This window comes from Caloenas nicobarica, chromosome 3, assembly GCF_036013445.1.
Source record: "Caloenas nicobarica isolate bCalNic1 chromosome 3, bCalNic1.hap1, whole genome shotgun sequence".
Taxonomy (NCBI): Eukaryota; Metazoa; Chordata; class Aves; order Columbiformes; family Columbidae; genus Caloenas; species Caloenas nicobarica.
The window spans coordinates 18,094,930-18,114,670 of record NC_088247.1 but is presented as its reverse complement, the minus strand read 5'-3'; the positions used below and the strand labels follow the sequence as shown (position 1 = coordinate 18,114,670).

At 41.6% G+C, this 19,741-nt stretch overlaps 2 protein-coding genes across 2 annotated transcripts; one reads left to right on the top strand and one right to left on the bottom strand.

The window, feature by feature from the left end:
• Positions 1 to 413: 413 nt before the first annotated feature.
• On the bottom strand, positions 414 to 6,902 carry CMPK2 (cytidine/uridine monophosphate kinase 2). The gene is made up of 6 exons (XM_065630550.1): positions 6,771 to 6,902; positions 5,639 to 5,998; positions 5,407 to 5,521; positions 4,422 to 4,623; positions 3,043 to 3,276; positions 414 to 1,278 (listed from the first exon to the last, which is right to left on the bottom strand). The coding sequence occupies exons 1-6, from the start codon at positions 6,900 to 6,902 to the stop codon at positions 1,158 to 1,160; spliced, it is 1,164 nt and encodes a 387-aa protein (XP_065486622.1). The 3' UTR covers positions 414 to 1,157.
• Positions 6,903 to 12,666: 5,764 nt separating this feature from the next.
• Positions 12,667 to 18,058, top strand: RSAD2 (radical S-adenosyl methionine domain containing 2). Its single transcript, XM_065632609.1, has 6 exons — positions 12,667 to 13,015; positions 13,220 to 13,381; positions 13,808 to 14,037; positions 15,338 to 15,487; positions 17,315 to 17,347; positions 17,894 to 18,058. Exons 1-6 carry the CDS (start codon positions 12,667 to 12,669, stop codon positions 18,056 to 18,058), a joined length of 1,089 nt encoding a protein of 362 aa, XP_065488681.1.
• Positions 18,059 to 19,741: the final 1,683 nt, after the last annotated feature.

The window sequence follows — 19,741 nt, the reverse complement described above, 5'->3', positions numbered from 1 at the left end:
TATGAATAGGATATAGAAAATGTTTTGTAGAAAAATATTTTAGCAATTATTTATCAAATGTTTTTAATTCAGGTTCTTCTCAGGTCTCTGTTTCTAAGATATCAGCATTCTCCTGTTTTCCTCTGAAATTAATTGGTATTCATTTGCATATGTTGACAGGGTTGGACTTTACTTTGTAGAGGCCCAGATGCTCACTGGCCCTCACTTACAACACGTTTTGCAGGATGCCCTTCACAGCAGCAATTGCTCATCCTCTACTCCAGTAAACAACACTGGGCCACTGGATTCTCTGTTCCTCAATGTTATGACCACTTTATTGTTTTACTGCTGGATGACATTTCAGCCTCTCCTTGGGCACTAATGCTCCAGCTGCAGTCCAGTGCAGCGATGAGGAACGATTCATACAGACGCAGAGACGCACACACATAAAGGTCTTGTTAGCAGTGAGAGCACTTCTCAATTTATAGGTTTACAGATATGGACCTGGACTAAGAGGTTAGACAGGATGTTTTTTCAATAATTGTTATTCCAAACACACCACACTCATGTTGTGACTGTTTTCAGTCACGTTCCCATGCATATCTTTTGGGCAGCATTCCAACCCGCTCATTTACACGACCAGGCCCAACGTTCACACATCATACATATGGGGGCAGTTTTCCATCCTGAGATATCATTCTCACTGGCCTGGGCTATCACTCCTTACACTCATAAAATACGTACTTCTGTATAACCTGTCCAAGGCTATTTAGCGGGAACCGCACAGCCTGCCGTTCCCACAGTCCAGTGAATTCTGGTGCACAACAGATGCGGGAACAGGTTCTCCTGGTGATTAAGGTGCAACATGATAGTGTCTTGAAATGTCACCATGTCAGAGAGCACTCTGGGGTACCTCGCACATGATCATAGTATGCTTGTGGCTTTGCTAAGAATGCTGAATAACATGAGTATTATTTTGCCTTATACAGAGAAGTATGGTAGGCAATGGTGAAACAGATGACCTGCACAGGTTACTGTCGACAGAAGAAAGAGAAGATTCTTCTGTGGGGTAAAACACATCACAGTGCATTTTCAGGTATCAAAACCAGAGGGGCAACAAAAAGTATCTTGGAAGTGCACTAAAAAGTCTTTCAAGTGCTATTACACAGAAGTTGCTTTCACAAAGCACAGTGGTTTTTAATTAGCTGTAGCACTGTCTTGAGAACCTCTTCCTTGGAGGTGCTGGCATCAACCTCTTGGCATGCAGGATTCACCATCCTTCTGTATGACTCTTCAACTCTATTTAAATACAAAACAAGAGAAATGAAACTAGAAATTGCAGGGATATGAAATGGCATTATCCATCAGTCTCGGGAGAAAGTGTTCACAGAGACAAAGGAAAAAAAAATCTGATATGAAGCTAAGAATGAAATCTACTGCAAAAAGCAATAAGCCATTAGTAGCTATTATAATATGAACCTCTAAGCACATAGTTTCCTTGACACAGATTCCCAGAGCTCTCTCTATTCATATTCACATGGCATGGCATTGAGGTATTTCTTTATGTACAGCTTAGCATGGGATACAGTCTGGTATAGCAGTACAGTGGACAGCCACCTTCTAACACCTGAGTTAATTTATTCAGAGCCCACTAAGGTGTCTCTGAACTGTATGGCAATGTGTTGTGTAAGTGTGCCCACCGACCGATCTCAGCTTTGAGTCACGGGATTGCAGAGTTGACACATCATTCAGCACTTTCTTCTGGTCAGCTTTGCTAACTGGATGAATATCAGGATGAAAACCTCCTTGTTTGAGACTATAGGCCTTCTCATAATGCAGAACTCTGCCACGTTTAGTCTATGAGGATGTGGATGAGAATGCAAATATAATTTTCTCTGTTGCCACAAGAGTTAATAATGCCAAACATTGAGGACAGAAATTATGAGATTAATAAAGCAAGGTTCGGAATGTTCTTACATCCAGGTTGGCATAATTAACAAGTAGAAATAACCAAAGGCTTTCTGATGGGAATAAGAAGTAACACAATTAAAGCATGAAAGATTCTAAAATGACAGCATGTACCCTTCGCTCACCCATCCCTCTTCAGGTTCGACTATATGAACTGTGTCTCCTCACAGAGCTTCTGTCAGAATTAAGCATTTTTAAGGTATTTTTAAGGTATGTCATCACCAGAAACATTTAAACCCTAGAGGTAGATTTCAGCTTTGCAATTTACCGATAAGGACACCGACATTCAGGTGTCTATACTGAGGTATCTACACGAGCACTAGGTATTTAAGTTTCCACTGTAGATAATAATAATCTAATCAATACATTTGGTGTAGTCTAGACAGCAATTGAAATAGGATACCTAAGGTGTGATTCAGTTGCCTAAACAAATGTGCCTAGTACTGCTTGCGATGTTCTGGACTATCTCATTTAGCTTCCAGTTGCTGGTCCAGAAAAGGTTGACAAGTTCTGCATCACCCCTGCCGGCCTCATGCAGATGTCTCAGATCTTATCAAATGGCCCTAGATACTTCCACTGAGATCACTGGGCTCAAGGCAAGTGGTGAGCTGAATTTCTTTGAAGGCTCCATTGAGTGTATTGACTATATTGAGGCCTGAGACACTTAGCACAACTAAAGATACCTACAAGAGGAGATCTAAATTTTATTCTCTTAATCTGGAGTTCAATTCCAGACTTTTCTGGAGAAACTATATAAATTAACTTCTTGTTTCACATTTCTGGAACTTATAGGTCTTTCTCCTTCATGACCTCAATAAGAAAGGTGCTACAATACCAGGAGCAAGTAGCAAAATACAAGTACTTTAAGATCCTTTGCAGAAGAAGGAAGTTCTTCACATGCAGCTTTCAAACGATTACCGTCAGAAGTGACAGAATTTACCCTCCTTGTCAGCCATGAATCCTGTCCAAAAAAAACCCAACCCAAAAGCTCAAACATAGGAAATTCTTGTTCCGATAATGTGAGTGGGACATTTTGCTACTGATCCCACAGGTGCCAAGATTGCCTCCATCCTCTTATTTCTCATTAAAGTGTACCTTTGGCGAAACAAACTGTTAGCTTCCAGCTCAGCTTCCTCCTTTGTTTTCTCCAGCCCTCGACACTGAAGTCTACGGACTCGCTCCTCAGGATCAACAGTCAGGAGAAGAACAAGATCAGGTTTAAGCAGATCCTCAGGCCACCGGTACACCTCATCATGAGCTGGTGGAAGATCCTGCACTTTCCCATTTACTTCAGTGGCAATTGTGTAGGCAGCTGTGCTGTGCCAGTATCTTTCAGGAAAGTACAGAATGGAGAAGGAAATTTTAAAGAGGACGGTAATTTTTCAGTAATATAGGAGATGGATGTCAATATAATGGTAAGTGCAATAGTGACGACGTAGGTGACACTGATTTTGAATGGAAATGTAAAGAACAATTCTGTGCCATCCATTATTTCTTAACAGAGCAATAACATTCAATGCAATATTCAGAATTACTGTGAATTGTAAATTAAAATGTATGGCAGAAGCGACACATTAGGCAAAGAGTTTTCCAGATACTCCTATCAAAAGAAAGTCTTCTCATACAATGAAAAGTCAGAAGAAGAGTTACATTACAAGTCAAAATCCAATACTCTCTTTTTTGTGGTTGCCATTCTACTTCATGCAGCAGATTTGGTAGAGAACATGAGGCCTCCAACCACATGTGGACGAAGACAGACTTTATTAACCCTTATGCATTTCACTTGCATTTAACATTCCCACCACTATGAGGCACTGTATTTTATATGTTTCAGTGGTTTTGAGGCTGGTTAAAAATGTCAGTCAAACATATCCAAACTTTGGTATATGTGTGTTGTGAGGGGAAGGTTAAAGTACCTCTACTGAAACAGGCTAGGGGTTTCAAAGTGCATCTAGACTTTCTTAATTAAGAATAATACTGAAAGCTGCCTATGCAGTTAATGAAAACAAGAAATAACATAAGCAAAACAACAACAACAAAAAAGTGGGAAGCATATTTCTGGCTTTACCTCCTCAAAGAGTAAATCTACCTAAAACTCGATCATTCTAATTCACCTGCATGTCAGACCCTATGCTGATCAGCAGCCCTCATTCTCCTCAGGTTTGTCACAGGGCCCCGCTTTGGCTCAGGCTGCAAAGTCCCATGCCTCCACTATTCCTAACTGAATATATAACGTATGCTAAAGCCAGTTACAAGTGTTACACTGACAGAAGTCCCCCACCTGACTGTTATCACAAGTATTATTTGCTAGGAGATTTAATATTTATCTGACTACCAGCGAAGTATCACTTAAAAAAGAAAAACAAAAACAAAAAAAATAAGAAACACAGAGACTATAGTTGACAACTTCTGCTTGTAACGCTGAACAACTGTATGATGGCACTGATATAAGAGGACTTCTTAAATATACAAACCTGTCTATGATCACAGGTGCCTGAGTGGATGCTTTTGCTATTTCTGAAGCAAGAATGTAGTTGCCCGCAGCATAAAATGCTCTTTTAATGGGTGCTGGCTGATCATCAAATATTGTCCTCCACTGGCTGATGCAAGGTGGTGGAGACCTTAGCAGAACGGCATTCAGGGTGTCCTTAACAGCCTGGGTTACAGTGGTTTTGCCTGCATTTCATTTACAGAAGGAAACGTGTTATATCACATACCAGATTCAACTGGGTTTTAAAAACTGAAAAATGCTGTTCACTTGGAGTACATGTTCTGACATCTGACTATCTAACTTGAGTATATTATGATAAGGTTTTCAGTGGAAAAGGATTATGAGTCTGGTTTGAGGAATTATTACTTTGTACTCTCAAGGCCTTCCACCCCTCCCTCTTGCCAGCTTTCTGTCTCCACTCTTTCAAATGCATTAAATGCATGTTTGTTTCTCTATATACCCATTTTGAATACTTTTCTAGGTCACGATTCATGTGGATGTTGCTATATTGTCACCCAACACTTTCTTTTTAGAGGGCATTTTAAGTTCTCTTTAACGGAAAATACAGAAAACAAAGTTATTCAGAGGCAACTAATATTTCTCTCTGAGACAAACTGCTGTCAGTTCCCTGGACTACCATTATTTTAGTTCATTGATTGGAAAACTCTCCACTAAAAGTATGTTTCATCATCTGCACAAGAAATTTAATTTGCAGTACTCCACTCTTTTTATTCTTTAATCTACATGGATAAGAAATTCATCCACTGAATGAAAATTAGCATAGACCATTTGATCTTTTACAAGCAAGAGAAGACAGACTGCTATTTATAATTACTAATTCTTTCAAATCTGTCACAGGTTTCCAGGATTTTTTGTACTTTTAAGCCTTTCACCTGGCTGAAAGCCATAGCAGTCGCTCTTTCCAACAATTTCTCATATGTGGTTCTTCAACCACGCATTGCTCTTACCTGTGGCATCCAGCCCTTCAAAAACTACGACGGGAAAACCTCCCTTCTTCTGGTGCTCAGGACAGTTCTCCAGCACGTCGAGTACTGCCCCGGCCTCCGGGATCCGCGCCGCGCACTGCAAGGACAGATGTCAGTCACCCTTCACACCCGCCCGCCGCACTGGCCGCCTGCGCACCGCCCTGCGCAGCCGGAGGAGCCGGAGCCCGCACCCCGCAGCCCCCTGGCCGCTCACCTCCCGCAGGCGGTCGCGGACGGCGGGGGCGGCGGGCGGTAGGGCGCGGCGGAGGGGCGGGGGGCCCCGCGGCCCCGGGGGGCAGCGGAGGGTTTGGGGACCCGGCGGCCCCGGGGGGCAGCGCCGCAGCATCACTGCCGAGAGCCGGGCAGGCGGCAGCGCGGACGGACGGGCGGCGGCGGAGCCAGCGGGAAACGAAACCAGCCCGGCCGGCCAGGAAAGCGCCTGGCTACGGGGAGAAGCCCGGCAAGGGAGGGCGGCTGCTCGCGGGGAGGGTTTTCTGCCTCCTCCCTCCCGCTTTAGTGGCACTGGGGTGAACGGGCTTGGTCCCTCTGGGAAATGGTTCTGCGCATGGACGGTCTGGAAAGTGAAAGTGAAAAATAAGGTCTCGGGCTCGGGATCAGCTCTGCCCGCTCCCCTTCTTTCCCCCCTCCCACTCCGCAAAAAAAGGGTCACGTTCCCGCAGAGTCCCGTGGTTGAATCCTGGCAGATCTTCAAAAAAACAGACGTGCAAATGCACTGTGCTGCTTCAGACTGGCCCAAAGAGATAAACAAGCCATAAACGAAACTGAACTGGTTTGCTGTGTTGCCGTGTGCAAGTAGCACTGAGCTGCGAGGGCGTATTGGTAACTTAGCCGCGCTAGTCTGTTACTCAGTGCCTTGATAACAAGACGAGTGAAGTCAAATAATTTGGGAAGTAAAACAGACTTTTAGCCTGCAGTGTTTTCATAACTTTATGATGGCCAATTTCAGCTTTCATCGGCTCAGAGGCAGGAACCAGAAACACTGCAAATAGCCGTAACAGTTAGGTTCATGTCAGCCGCTGTGAGTAATGTTGCCCAAAATGTTTGAGTTTTCAAAATATGTAACTTGAAATGTAGAAGAACCTACACCTCTGCAGTATCCTATTCGTCCCTTTCTATGATCAGATGACTGCTACTCAGAGATATCTAAAGTTAAGCTTCTGATGCATCTTCTGAAAAAATATATTCGACAAGCAAGTACACTGAGAAACCTGATGTCTTCCTCTGGTCAGCTCAAACATGCTGCACAAATATATTTCGTTTAGCATATCTGCAGGGAGAGGGGAGCAGCTGGTAGACAGCATTGGTTAGCTAGAGAGCAGCTATACTAGTTGGCAGCTGCCCATGCTGAGGAAGCTGATGGAAGACTGGGCCACATCGGGACTGGGAACACAGCTTTGGAGGCTCTTTAGGACGGTCTCAGCAGCAGATACCAAAACTAGCTCTTTCAGGTGCAACATGCACCTTTTCATACCTGAGAAATCCTGCATCATTCCACATCACTGAAACACATGGCTATGGCTGCTGGGTATGGATACCAAAAGCACCAGGGTAAAACATGGCTCATTATACAAGAAGACAATAGATGGTGATTTTAAGAACCTAATAATATGCACTATAATATGAGTCAGACTAGTGGCTCTTCTCACCTAATGTTTTATCTGGCAGAATGACATGCTGGGCATAAGCCTGGCTTATCCATGATCCCGTTTCCTAGTCCTCATGCTCCTCCACCATGCAGTCACCAAATCAGGAATGTTAGACAGTACATCCTCATCTCTTCATTTTAGTACCTATTTATGGACCCTTGCTTATAAATCTGTCTAAATCCCTTTTTGACTCCGTGATACAACCTCCACAAACCCCCATGGTCTTAAATTCCACAGCAATGCACCTGTTGCATAAAACCAATGTTCTTTTATAAGTCTTAAACTTATATCCTGCTTGTTTCAACAAGTGCCTCTTCTAATAATATTACTGACTTTGGTGAGTAACAGTTCAACATTCAGTTTATTTATCACCTCCATGGTTTTGTAAAGCTCAGTCAGCTTTATCATGCCAGAAATGAGAGCACCTGTCTCTTGTAAGGCAGATGCTTCATCCCCATGATAATTTAGATGCAGGGATAACTTCTTTAATGCTGTGAGGTCCTGCCTAGACATGGAGACCTGAACTGTACCACTAGTCAAGGTATGGCTACATGTACAGAGGTTTCACAGAGCAGCAAAATAATGCCATCTGCCTTGTTCTCAATTCCTTTCTGGATGATACTAAGCTTTTTGTTGACTTTTTTTTTTGCTGCTGTCTCCCACAGAGCCGGTGATTTCAGAAGTGTAGCAACAGTGACTCCAAGATCTCTTTCCTGAGATATAAGTGCCATTACTGTGCTCAGCATTAGGCATACAAGGTTTTGATTATTCTTCTCTATGTGCATTGCCTTACTTTTATCTACACTAAAGCTTATCTGCCACTTTTCTGTTAACTCATTTTGTTTTAGGTCCAATCGACTTGCAGCCAAGTTTGTCTTCAAACCACTTAAAAAGCTGGCTGTGTTCCTCAGTGACCTTTCTGGCTCCTTCTCTTCTGTTTTTTCTGTTTTTCTGATGCCACTGTTGCCTTTCCCCTCCTTGCTGACTAAATGGAAAGAGCTTACTTTCGTTTTTCCTTTTCCCCTCCCACTGCCTCGATATAACCTTGTTTACAAGCTTTTCTGAGCCACATTAGTGGTGCTTCATTTCTCATTTGTAATATGCTTATGAGATCAATTATAACGGACGTGTTATGTCTGTCCTCCTAGCTAATTACTTAAAAATATCTTCTTGCAGGATTTTAGGTCTTTGCCATCGTATTATACACAAACAGTTTAGGTAAACATGTTAATACAGGAAAAGAGAGTTGCCTTTTCTGTCAAAGACAGGTCTTTGTATTTTAAATCAGTATAGACAATATGAATCTGTTTTGAAATTAACTTACAGTAAGTATTTTTCAGTCTCTTCACAAGGACCTTTATCAAGTTGTCTTCTGTATAACATGAAATTATGTCAAAGAGGAAATGTGCTAATTATGGGAAAAACACTATTCTGAAGCCTCTTCATACCTTTGAGGGCCTACTGTGGTTGCATGTAGCTATAGAGAAAAAATACCAAAAGAAGCAGCTGTATAACCATTCAAAAACTTTTTTATTCACCCCAAATAGAAAAAGAGAGAAAAAACCTGAAAATTAATCAATCTGTAACTTTAAAAATATATCTAAGTGCACAGTCCTGTAATACAGATAAATAGCTGTCTGAGACACAAGGCAGGAGTTACTTAAATTGAAGGCCCATAAAATACATAGGTATGTAAAATGCACACAAACAGAGTATAGCTGTTTTCATGCAGAATAAATTTTAAAGTACACCAGTACAGGGCCCTCCAGTAAAGATAAAGGCCTGGGGCTAAGATCATAAGGATAGAGAAGTTAGTATAGCACCAGGCCAAAAGACCCTCCTCTTCTGCCCATGACAGTAGCCCATGTCAGATGTTTGGAGAAGAGCATGGAAAGGACACAGAAGGATCCTTCTCCCAACATCTTGTCCCAGATTCTAGGAGACATCTGTTCAAATGCTTCCTGAGCTGCAGGTCACATACACGCTGTTAAGGACCCATGGTGGACTTCTTTCAAATGTGCCTAATCTGTGTCTATATTTATATCACGTGTCTCGTAACTTGATTTCATGTGGGTTTTCACTTTCTATTTGGCAAGTTCAGTGCCCACCTTGGATTCATGCATCCGAAGGAGGGATGAGTCACTGCAACTACAAAGTCCTTAGCAGAATCCTATTTATGGTGCTGTAGATGCAGTGGGGAAGAGATCATTTCCATTTGGGAGTGGAACGAGAAGTAATACATGTATCAAATGCTAAAAACTACATCTGCCATTGTGCGACTTGCCTGGTTGTCCTTGGACCATTTCTTACTTTCCCTAGCAAAATAGCATTTGACTGGAACTGCCAACTAGCCACACTGGAGAAAGCAATCTCTTTATTTAAGTAAATAAAAATACATTATTTAGATGAATAATGTATCACTGTTTTAAAGTTTTACTTTCCTAGCAACTAGGGAGCACAACAGCATTATCCATGTTTATCCAGTTGGATTCTTCCATGCTAGTTGTGTAACTATGTACCATCCAGTGCACCAGTAATACCATTATTCAATCATCTCTGAAAAACTATTTTTAAAAGGTTTTTTGGTGCAGATTTGCAGAATTGAAACATTTTGAGCGCTGGGACTCCATCGTGCCACTGTAAGATGACTTCTGTAGGAAAGAAAGGGAAAGAATCTGACCTCCTACTGCTTTAAAGAACATCATATTTTTCAAATGTCTTCTAGAAGGCTCCAGGACAGAAAATTTCATTACAGTTCTTGCTTGCAACATTTCTTGCAGATTCAAAGCTAGCATATAGAAATGAACATTTGTGGCTTTTTGTAGGTCTCAGCATAAAGCATGTGAGCTAGAACAGTTTGGGAAGTAAAATACAAGTGTCTTTCTTGTTGCTGCTAGGACTTGTACATCTGTAGGTGGCATATCCCAGTCTGGGTTTACTTTGTGGGTCTTTCAAGTAATGCAGAGAGTATCATCTGAAAAAATACTCAGTTGAGGCAAAAAATAGAGCTTTTATAACTGCCATTTTGTAAGAAAGCATAGATAAAATTGCAGAGGACAGGAAGTCTTGAGTAAGCTTGAGTGTTAGGTTCTCTGGATGTTTTGCTCCTTGAAACAAAGATCTTCCCTTTAAAAAAAAACAGTTCAAAAATGGTAATGTTTTTGTTTACTGAGTCATTTAGCAACACTCTTCTGACATACTCTTGGAGTGTTTGTGTATCAGATGTAAGTCTTGTGTTGAGAGAATTTGGTAATCTTCAAGTATTTTTTACTGATTTTGGAAATTAAGTATTTTGAACTTCATTTTCCTGTCCAGTTGGGGCACTAGGCAATGAGCTCAGGGCTGAGGCTGCAATAGTTCTGGATCACTGTGCCAGCTTCAGTGGGTCTTCTGCAATGCTGGAGAAGTTTCTGAGACAAGGTGAGCTAAACAATAATTTGTCACCTGTAATCAGATGTCTATGCAAACCTATATGCAGAGAGCTTCGTGGCATACGTACATGTATATATATATGTACACACACATGTATATACTCAGGTACAACACAGAATATTTCTTGAGATGCACAATTTTAAATGTTGTGATTGTCTTTAAGATCTTGTGCTTACCACAAGTATTCTTAGTAAAAGTTTTTATCTCAAAGGAAGGAGAAAGGCTGTGGTCCCTATATCTGCATTGGCTCAACTTGACATGAACAAAATACAGGAATGAGGTGAGAAAGGAATTTGAACTGCGGCCAGAGAAGATATGAAATGGGATAGAGTTCCTAACATGAAGCAGAAGGGATGTACGGAGCAAAGGGGAAACAGAGCATACCGGACTTCTCCAAATTAATTGAAACACTGCAACAACCAAGGAGCAACTTCAATGTCAGTTTTAAGTTTAAACTTGCATTTTCTTGCCTTCCTCCTTTCACAATTCCATTTTCATGTTTGTGATCAGCAAACCCTTTACTTTACTAAAAAGTCCTACTTTCATCCTCAAACTTACGTAAACCTCAAGGAACCGGAAGGGCGCATGGATAATTCTCTGCAGACAAGCTCTGAGACAATTTTGGAAAGGCTTGGGAACTGAGATGTTTCCCATCATACTGCAGTGAGAAGCCTCCCATCCTGCCTGACTGGCACGAATCTGTTCCAGCAAGAAACACCTGATAGGGTTAACAATAAATACTGGCTGAAGGGGAAAACCCGAAGCCCTGTTGTTCACTGATCCAGACATTACTGTGCCCATAGATTATCTCCAGGAAAGTGAAGGAAAGGTGATGGGATTTAAGACTAGCAAATGACAGTACTAATTAACATAAAGGAAAGACTTTTTATTCACAAGTAAGTTCTATTTTCCATTAAAATTTGCAAACAAGATAAAGCTAGTTCTCCTATTCCTTTTTCAAGGGGAAAAAAACCAAACCAAATCAAAACCACAAAGAAGTCAATGTGAGAGCAAGAGTGTCCTACTACATTAGCGGTTCTGGCAGGTCAACAGAAGTGAGTGAAGCTCCAATTTAAGCCTGCCACAGCCAACATGCTGTTGGGAGGTCTTGAGATCTGAGTATGGCTCTGTACCTTGGCAGCACTGATGACACTAAACTGTCCATTCAAAAATGAGGACAGACTGACTGAAGGCATTGTGAGGTTGAAAAGCTGTGGAGGACATCTTTGGTGTGTCCAGATGCACTGGAGGACTGCAGATGGCAACTGGTGCCGTGATGGAGCTGCTCTTCTCCAGCAATAGCTGTTGTGGCACCAAGGAATTGAGGAATATGGGAACTGGCAGTTTGGTCCCAGTCTCTCCCGGTATTACCGTGAGGGGACAGCCATCTGCCCCACCAATGTGTCACCTCAGGCAGCTGCCAATTTTTCCTGCTGTTAAAGCTAACCCTATATTAAACTTGGTGAATACAGGATGAATAGTCAGCTTTGCTTGAGGTGCTTTAGGCAGTATTGGAGGCCAGTAATTAAATAACTGTCAAGTAGTTTCTTTTCATGAATCTGGAGTCATCAGGCTCCCTAACTTGGAGTGCTCTGCAATGCAAACCTGTTTAAACTTACAAGAGCTCATGGCTGTCTCTGAGAAGTTTGCGGTGGAGTTACAAAATCTCAGCTTTTCCCCGGCTTCACGAGTCCTCAGGTGCTAGACGTGCTCGAACCTGGAGATGATCAAACCAGCAACCTGCCCCGAGCAGCCGGCGGCTTCGGGATGCGCCTGCAGGGCCGAGACGCGGGCCGGGGGTGGGGGGCGTGGGGCGGGCTGGGAAAAGCGAAACAGTGAGCCAGCGCCGGGGCTCGGTGCCAAGTTTCCCTTCTGCGAGAAAGGAAAACGAAACCGAGGGCTTCCCCGCGCCCCGGCGGGGCGGAATGGGACGGGGCAGGTGTTGGGGAGGGGGGGGGCGCTGCCGCACTCTTAAGAGCGGAGCGCCGGGCGCTTCAGTGCAGCTTGCGAGCCGAATCGAGCCGAGCGAAGCCGGGGCGAATCCAGTCTAGTCGAACCTAGCCCAACGGGGTTGAGCCTAGTCGAACTGGGTCTAGCCGAGCCGAGTCCAGCCGAAGCGAGCCGAACCGGATCGAGCCGAGCCATGTCCCTGGGCGCGCTGTGCCGCCGGCCGCTGGCGGTGGCGCGGGCGGTGCTGGCCGCGCTGTGCGGGCGGCTGGGTGCGCTGTGCTGGAGCCCGGCGCCCCTCTACCTGTCCCTGCTCCTGCTCCTGCCCCTGCCCGGCCGGCGGCGGGTCTCGGCCCCCCGCCCCGCCACTCCGGCGGACACCCGGCGGGAGCGGGACGACTGGTCCCCGACACCCACCAGCGTCAATTACCACTTCACCCGGCAGTGCAACTACAAGTGCGGCTTCTGCTTCCACACTGCCAAAACCTCCTTCGTGCTGCCCCTAGAGGAGGCCAAGAGGGGGCTGGCGATGCTCAAGGAGGCGGGTGAGTCCTGGGGGGCCGCTGGTGGGAGCCGGGGCGGGGGGATGCCCGGTGGCCACGTCCCAGCAGGACCAAATGACGCCGGAGAAGTTCTCCGTGTAACTGCACGGCCGGGCTGCCTCTTCATATGGCTTCAGTCGGGCACGGACAGGGAGCGAGCAACAGGCAGGCAGAGGATCACAGCATCTTTCTTTGGTCCTTTTCTAGGAATGGAGAAAATAAATTTCTCAGGAGGAGAGCCCTTTCTTCAGGACAGAGGCGAATTTGTAGGCAAACTGGTCCAGTTTTGCAAGCAGGAGTTGAAGCTACCAAGTGTCAGCATTGTTAGTAACGGCAGCCTGATTAGAGAGCGGTGGTTCAAGAAGTACGGTAAGGAAAAACTCAAGCACTGGGGGGGATTGGGACCCTCTTCGGCACAGCCTCACCGAAGATGGTTTTCAGTGCAAGTGGGAGATGGTTTGTTAGTGGTTCATTTTCCGTAAGTGTAAATCAAACATAAATACCAAAGAAACACTCTTAATTATATTGTGAACACATGCAGTTTGTACTATTGCCTGTTTGGTACAATAGTATAATAAAGTTATAACTAAGACTGTCTCCCTAATGCTGGAGAAACACACACAAAGTGCATGTTTTGATGCTGCTGCTGCTGTGGCTTTTGTGGTTCATGCGATGACTTCACAGAACTGTATTTACATGGCACTTTGTGACAGATCACAAGGAAGTGAAACTGGGCAGACTCCTGACAACTTTTATCTGAAGGTCTGAAAATTAACTTTAAAAACTTGTTTCCAGGTGAATATTTAGACATTCTGGCAATTTCATGTGATAGTTTTGATGAGGATGTCAACGTTTTAATTGGCCGTGGTCAAGGAAAGAAGAGCCATGTGGAAAATCTACATAAACTGAGACAGTGGTGCCGAGAGTATGCTGTTGCTTTCAAAATAAATTCAGTGATCAACAGATTTAATGTGGAGGAAGATATGAATGAGCAGATCAAGGCACTTAACCCCGTGCGCTGGAAGGTAAGAAAGTATCACAGGTTTCCTGTTCACGGAAAAGTAAAGATGAAGTGAAGTCCTGCAGTCTTCTGAACCTCTAATGACCTCATTCAGGTCTCCAGCTCCAGCTTGGGCTGGTGTTAGCAGGCTTCTTACCAGTGTTACATGGTGTCAAGACAGTTTCTGTCTCTTTCTGCACTTAAGCAGAGCTCAATATGTGAAGAATCTTTTTTCGTTGTTGTTATATTTACAGGAAATTACTATTTCAGCATATGTAGATCCATTTTTTAATGATATTAAAAATAAGACAAAAGGTCTTTAACTTTTGAAGATATGTCATGGTGTTGAGAAAAGGAGGAAAAGTATGTGTACGATGATACATTAGAGTTAATATATCTTTAGCAATATGTAAGTGTACATTAGACATTAGTGTTCTGTTAGATTATTAGTGGTTAGTATGTATATATTATGATATTTTCTACTAGAAGTGTATTAAATACATTATGTTATCAGTTTGAAAATAGATAGAGATAATATGACTTATAAATATGGAAGAACTTGTTGAATAATTTCTCATTATTTGCTTCACGGAAATTGGTAAACACACATGATTTTCCAGAAAAAAAACCCAAACCACTGTAAGTGGTCCTACTAAAGGAGTGTAAGGAAAATATGACATACATATTAACATTTTATCAAGCTTCCTGGCTTACTTTCTTACTGGGGCTACAGACCATGTTGATGGCAAAGTCACCTTTTTTCTTTCAAAGTCTATTCTGAATGTAGTTGTGGACTTTGCCTTTAGAAGGCGGCTGTCAAGTAGACAAACTATCACATTTTTTTTTCTGAGGAGTCTTCCATATCTTTTCTGTGATCATCTGAAGCTAGTTCAGCTTACAGTCACCAATCATGTTAAAATCTTTAAGGATAAAGATTGACTTGATAGTCTGCATTGTACATAGTACTTACTGGCTTTTATAATACAGCCATACTATTTGAGGTTGAATCAAATATTTATTTAACTTTTGATTATCTGTCCCCTTATTAAGACCAGAGCAGTTAAGATTTCTATGGAAACCAGGCCAGGAACCATGGCTGTGTAATTACATTTAGAACTCTGTAAAGTTAAATTGCTAAAAATAAATTTGCACTGTGCCCTTCATATAGTACTCGCTTATCACAATTTGTGTCAGTGCAGCTCCACTGACTGAAAAAGTAAAGACATTGCTACTGAAGCAACTGAAGGTTTTTGTCATGGTGACCATCTCTTATCCTCAAGGCAAGTGAAAACATAAAATCTTAACAAGGTGCCTTCTGTCTTCAGGTGTTCCAATGCCTGCTTATCGAAGGGGAGAACAGTGGTGAGGATGCCCTGAGAGAAGCAGAAAAATTTGTTATCAGTGATGAAGACTTCGAACGATTCCTGGATCGCCACAAAGATGTCTCCTGTTTGGTACCAGAATCTAACCAGAAGGTAAAATCAAAATTGTCCTTTTGTAACTTTATTTTGAAATAAAGTTGGAAAGATGGAAAAGAACTACAAGTTTTCACGGCAATTAACACTTTTACTATTAGTGTTGGCTTAGAAGAGGTACAGTACAACTTGTTCAGCAAATAGTTTTGTTATGGTAGAAGCCAAGGTTTTTAATTTTAAGGCTTTTTATTGAGCACAAAATGATTAGTAGAAGAGTAAAAACTCTTTGATCCCAATCCTGTGGAAATCAGCAGGAGTCCTCTCTCAGCTTCGTGGGGCCTCAGCTCAGTGAGACGGATCTATGAAGTATCAGCACAGAAACTGGAGAAACTGAGTCTTCCATAGCTGAGTGGTGAACTCTAAAAAATAATTAAGCCCTTTGTAACTGAATAGCTCTTACCCACTAGGGCACAAGATCCTGAAAAGGTTATATGTTAATGTAAACGCACTTTATAGTCCAAGCACAGTTTTCTAATAGAGATTAACCATGATGTTACGCTATGGCAGCGTAATTGGCTAACATATAGTAAAGATATCATCCTAGTCAGCATTATATTGAGTATTGAGGAACAAGAACCAGTATTTTTGCCTGGCACATGTTTCCCTCACACAATAAATTCACATTTTTAACATTGTCTATCCAAACTGCTTTGGACTGCACATTCAGGCTCTTTATTCACAAGAAGACTCCTTGCACTACTGCAGAGCCCAGCAATTAACTTGATGAGCTTCCATCCAGCTGATGTTAACTGCAATAAAATGCCTAAGAGTGGAGCTCAGGATCTTTTGTAAGATGCCTACAGACTCTCTACATGGTATGAGGAGAGTTAGAAGACTCACTATTAAGAAAATTTATGAACCAAGTGAGGAGATACTAGGTTGAACCAAGTTCAGGAATGCCTTAAATTTCCCATCTCACCTTCCTTTTTCCCTCCACAGATTAATATTCTCAATTTACAGTTTATTTTTCAATGTATAGAGAGCTCAAGTGAGCAGACTGGACTGCCTCTACTATGAAGACATAGAAATGCAGTCTAATATTTAAGTCATTTGGTGAAAGAGAGCACTCATCAGTGAAGGTGTTTGGATGAGAATCCAGAACTGTTTCTACCTTTTTTTCCATATAAGAAGTCCTAGAAAAAAGTGTAGGCTTCCCTTAGTAAGTTTGGTTCTAGAAGACTGTTTCTGATTTCTGTTTAACCTGTGTGAAATATGAGCATCAAACTGATCAAACAGATTTCCCATTGTACACAGCGGCAAGCTCCAGGTACTCAGAGAATTTTAGGGATGGTCATGCAGGAGGTACCCAGTTAGCTGAGCAAACATGACTTATTTCAGCTGTTGGCCTATTTCCTGGTGCAGACCTGAGAGCTTTTTGAAATGGTAGATTACATTTGACCTAGGAGAACACCTTCGTCTACTGGCATGATAGTTAAACATCTCAGCTTAAATGGTGATATCATCTGTTTGGAAAACGACATACTCATTCTAGTATGGAAAACAGTGTATGTTCTGCTGATGTAGAAGTTAATAGAAAATTAGGATATTATTTAAAACACCTTTATCCATTTGGGCATCCACATTTCATTTAGGCATTTGAGAGGTCACATTCAAAGAATTATTGGTTTATTCATGCTTTAAGTCATTCTAGTAATCTTGTCATTCATTTCTATAAATTTGGTCCAAGCTCACTGAAATAGTGGGAAGATACTACCTGTTTCAATGATTTGGATCAGGCTTTGAATGAATAGTTGTTTGATTCATTTTTTACTAGAATGGAATTTTGGTTTGTATATTAATTTAATTTTTTCTTTCGATCTATTACAGATGAGAGATTCATACCTCATTCTGGATGAATACGTAAGTCTTTGTCTGATACTTGGTATTTGTCTGCTAGTATATGTATGTCTGGAACAGTTACAACCAAATCAATTTACTGTGCATTCTATAAATTAATTTTACAATTTAGTACAAGGAATATATGTATTTTTTTCCCATTAAACATATTGAGAACTTTAAGTATGACCTAAGGAGGAGTTGCCATCAGGTTACATGCATGATCATCGCATCTTGAATCTCCAAGTGTAGATGTATATCTGTACAGCATGTCTTTGCTGCTTTTCTTTAACTTAGAGAACTTGTCCTGAAAGTTTAGTTGCAAAGAGCCTACTTAGTTTACATGTAACTGAAGAGCAAACACCAATCTTCAGGAATGATGGTGTGGCTTTGTTCCTGCTATCATTTGTCAGTGCGTCTGTGAGCTTCTGAGCCTTCTAAGGACTACAGTGAAACCATTCACACACTTGCAGAGGGTTTTGTGGGATTGCAGTGCAACTTGTTTAATTCTGGAGAAAAATGAAGCTTTTAGAAACTGACTTTCTAACATCTTATCTATTGATTTTCCAGATGCGTTTTCTAAACTGTAGGAATGGACGGAAAGAGCCTTCCAAGTCTATCCTAGATGTTGGTATAGAAGCAGCTATTAAATTCAGTGGATTTGATGAGAAGATGTTCCTAAAAAGAGGAGGAAAGTATGTGTGGAGTAAAGCAGACATGAAACTGGACTGGTAACTCAATATATTGAGTTAGGCCAGGTGCATTATGTAAAGAAAATGGGTGCATATATATGCATGTGTATATATGTATGTATGTAATGCTTTTAACTACACTTGGTACAGATCAATGTTCAGTGTAACTCTGTATGTGAATGTATTAAATGTTTTTAGAATGTGGATTATGTTCTTATCTATGGTTTGGTTCAGAACTTTCATATAAATAACTCTCTGAAATCGACTTTCTAGTCCGTTGTATGAAGGGCTTGAGGGCAAACCATTAAGCTAATGTCACACACGAACTGGTTTTAAGATAAGTGTGCACACCAGAAAACAAACCGAAAACCACCCCAATCTCTTAATTCATTGTAAACAGCTGTAATGACTGATAAGTGGAAACTCTTACCGGGGAATGCGTTCTGCCTCGTTCATGTAGAAAGGTGGGTTGCAGTTCCTCACTAGATCACAAGAGGGCCAGCTGGCAGGGCTCTGGAAGCAGCCCCCGCCTTTTTCAGGGTGAGAGAGGGTCAGAATCTAGGAATCATTATCTGTAATAATGTATTTAAAAGGAAATCACGATGAAAAGATTGGCATTTTCACTCTTTGAGACTTAACCATAAAAGCATCTGTTGTTCTTCTCCCTTCCCTTCATATACACACACGATATTTGCAAAGATGTTGGAGGATGTTAATTTTCTGTGAAAATGGATTTTTAGTAAAGAAAGAATATTGTATTTTTCCTAAAACATACATGTATATTTTACCCAATGACAAGCAACTGCTTATTTCACATTGGCAATGACCTTAATTCTAACAAATATTTACACTGAAAACAATGTTTGCATTTTATTCATAACTTCCTCTTTTTTTTCCTTTTATTTGCAAACATTGATTTATTATGTTTAACACTCTTTTCTTTCCCCATGCATACAGTTCTGATGAAGGTTCCTAATGGGATTAATGAATACTATGTAGCACACCTAATACGTATCTTCTGTTGCTTACTGGCTGTATTATTTGCATGCTTTTTATTTTGCTAAGCCATGGAATTACAAATTTCATATATCATGTAACCTTGTTTTAAAGGTTGCTTGACTCAGTATTCATTCTTTCTTGCTCATTACAAACATGCAGGTATTAAGTGAAGCTAATCAGGTTTTGCGATAGCTGTCTTTGATTAAGAGCTGGCAGAATCAACATAGAGAACACCTGCAAAACCAAAAATACAGTATGTTGCCCTTGTTCTTGGTTTTCTGGCAATTTTTATGGCTTTATAATTGCAATTTTCCAAATTTAACTAGTCCTACCCCAAAGCTCCGTTTGAAGGGCATGGGAATAAGCATTGCACAGAGCAGAAGTGAACTGGCACTACTCATTCTTACTGTCCATTGAACTCTATGCCTGGACTGTGTCACATGTGTAAATATTTACAGCAGTTGGGAGCCAGCATGCATTAAATGTACCATGTAGAGAAAATTACACCTTTTTTCTTTTTTCTTATAATACTAACTGATTCTTTTAAAGAGTTTTTCAATATAAATGTTTTGCATTCACCTAATGCATCTTCAAAGTTGAGGGGGAAAGTGCATAAGTAGGAGCTTCTCCTTCTGAATAAAGAAAGGTACATCTCTGAATACACTGTGAAAATGTTTCCATTTATAATTCTTTCCATTTCTACTTTTACTATCCTAACTGTAAATAT

What these genes read in the sequence shown, in the direction of transcription:
- CMPK2 (XM_065630550.1), bottom strand. Translation starts at nt 6,902, where the DNA reads ATGTTGCACCTGAAAGAGCTAGTTTTGGTATCTGCTGCTGAGACCGTC. An exon ending in GCATGGGCAGCTGCCAACTA is followed by an intron (nt 5,999 to 6,770) that starts GTATAGCTGCTC and finishes TTCACTTTCCAG; the next exon opens with ACCGTCCATGCGCAGAACCA. An exon ending in GCACCTGTGATCATAGACAG is followed by an intron (nt 3,277 to 4,421) that starts GTTTGTATATTT and finishes CTTTCCTGAAAG; the next exon opens with ATACTGGCACAGCACAGCTG.
- RSAD2 (XM_065632609.1), top strand. Translation starts at nt 12,667, where the DNA reads ATGTCCCTGGGCGCGCTGTGCCGCCGGCCGCTGGCGGTGGCGCGGGCG. An exon ending in TTAACCCCGTGCGCTGGAAG is followed by an intron (nt 14,038 to 15,337) that starts GTAAGAAAGTAT and finishes TTCTGTCTTCAG; the next exon opens with GTGTTCCAATGCCTGCTTAT. An exon ending in TACCAGAATCTAACCAGAAG is followed by an intron (nt 15,488 to 17,314) that starts GTAAAATCAAAA and finishes GATCTATTACAG; the next exon opens with ATGAGAGATTCATACCTCAT.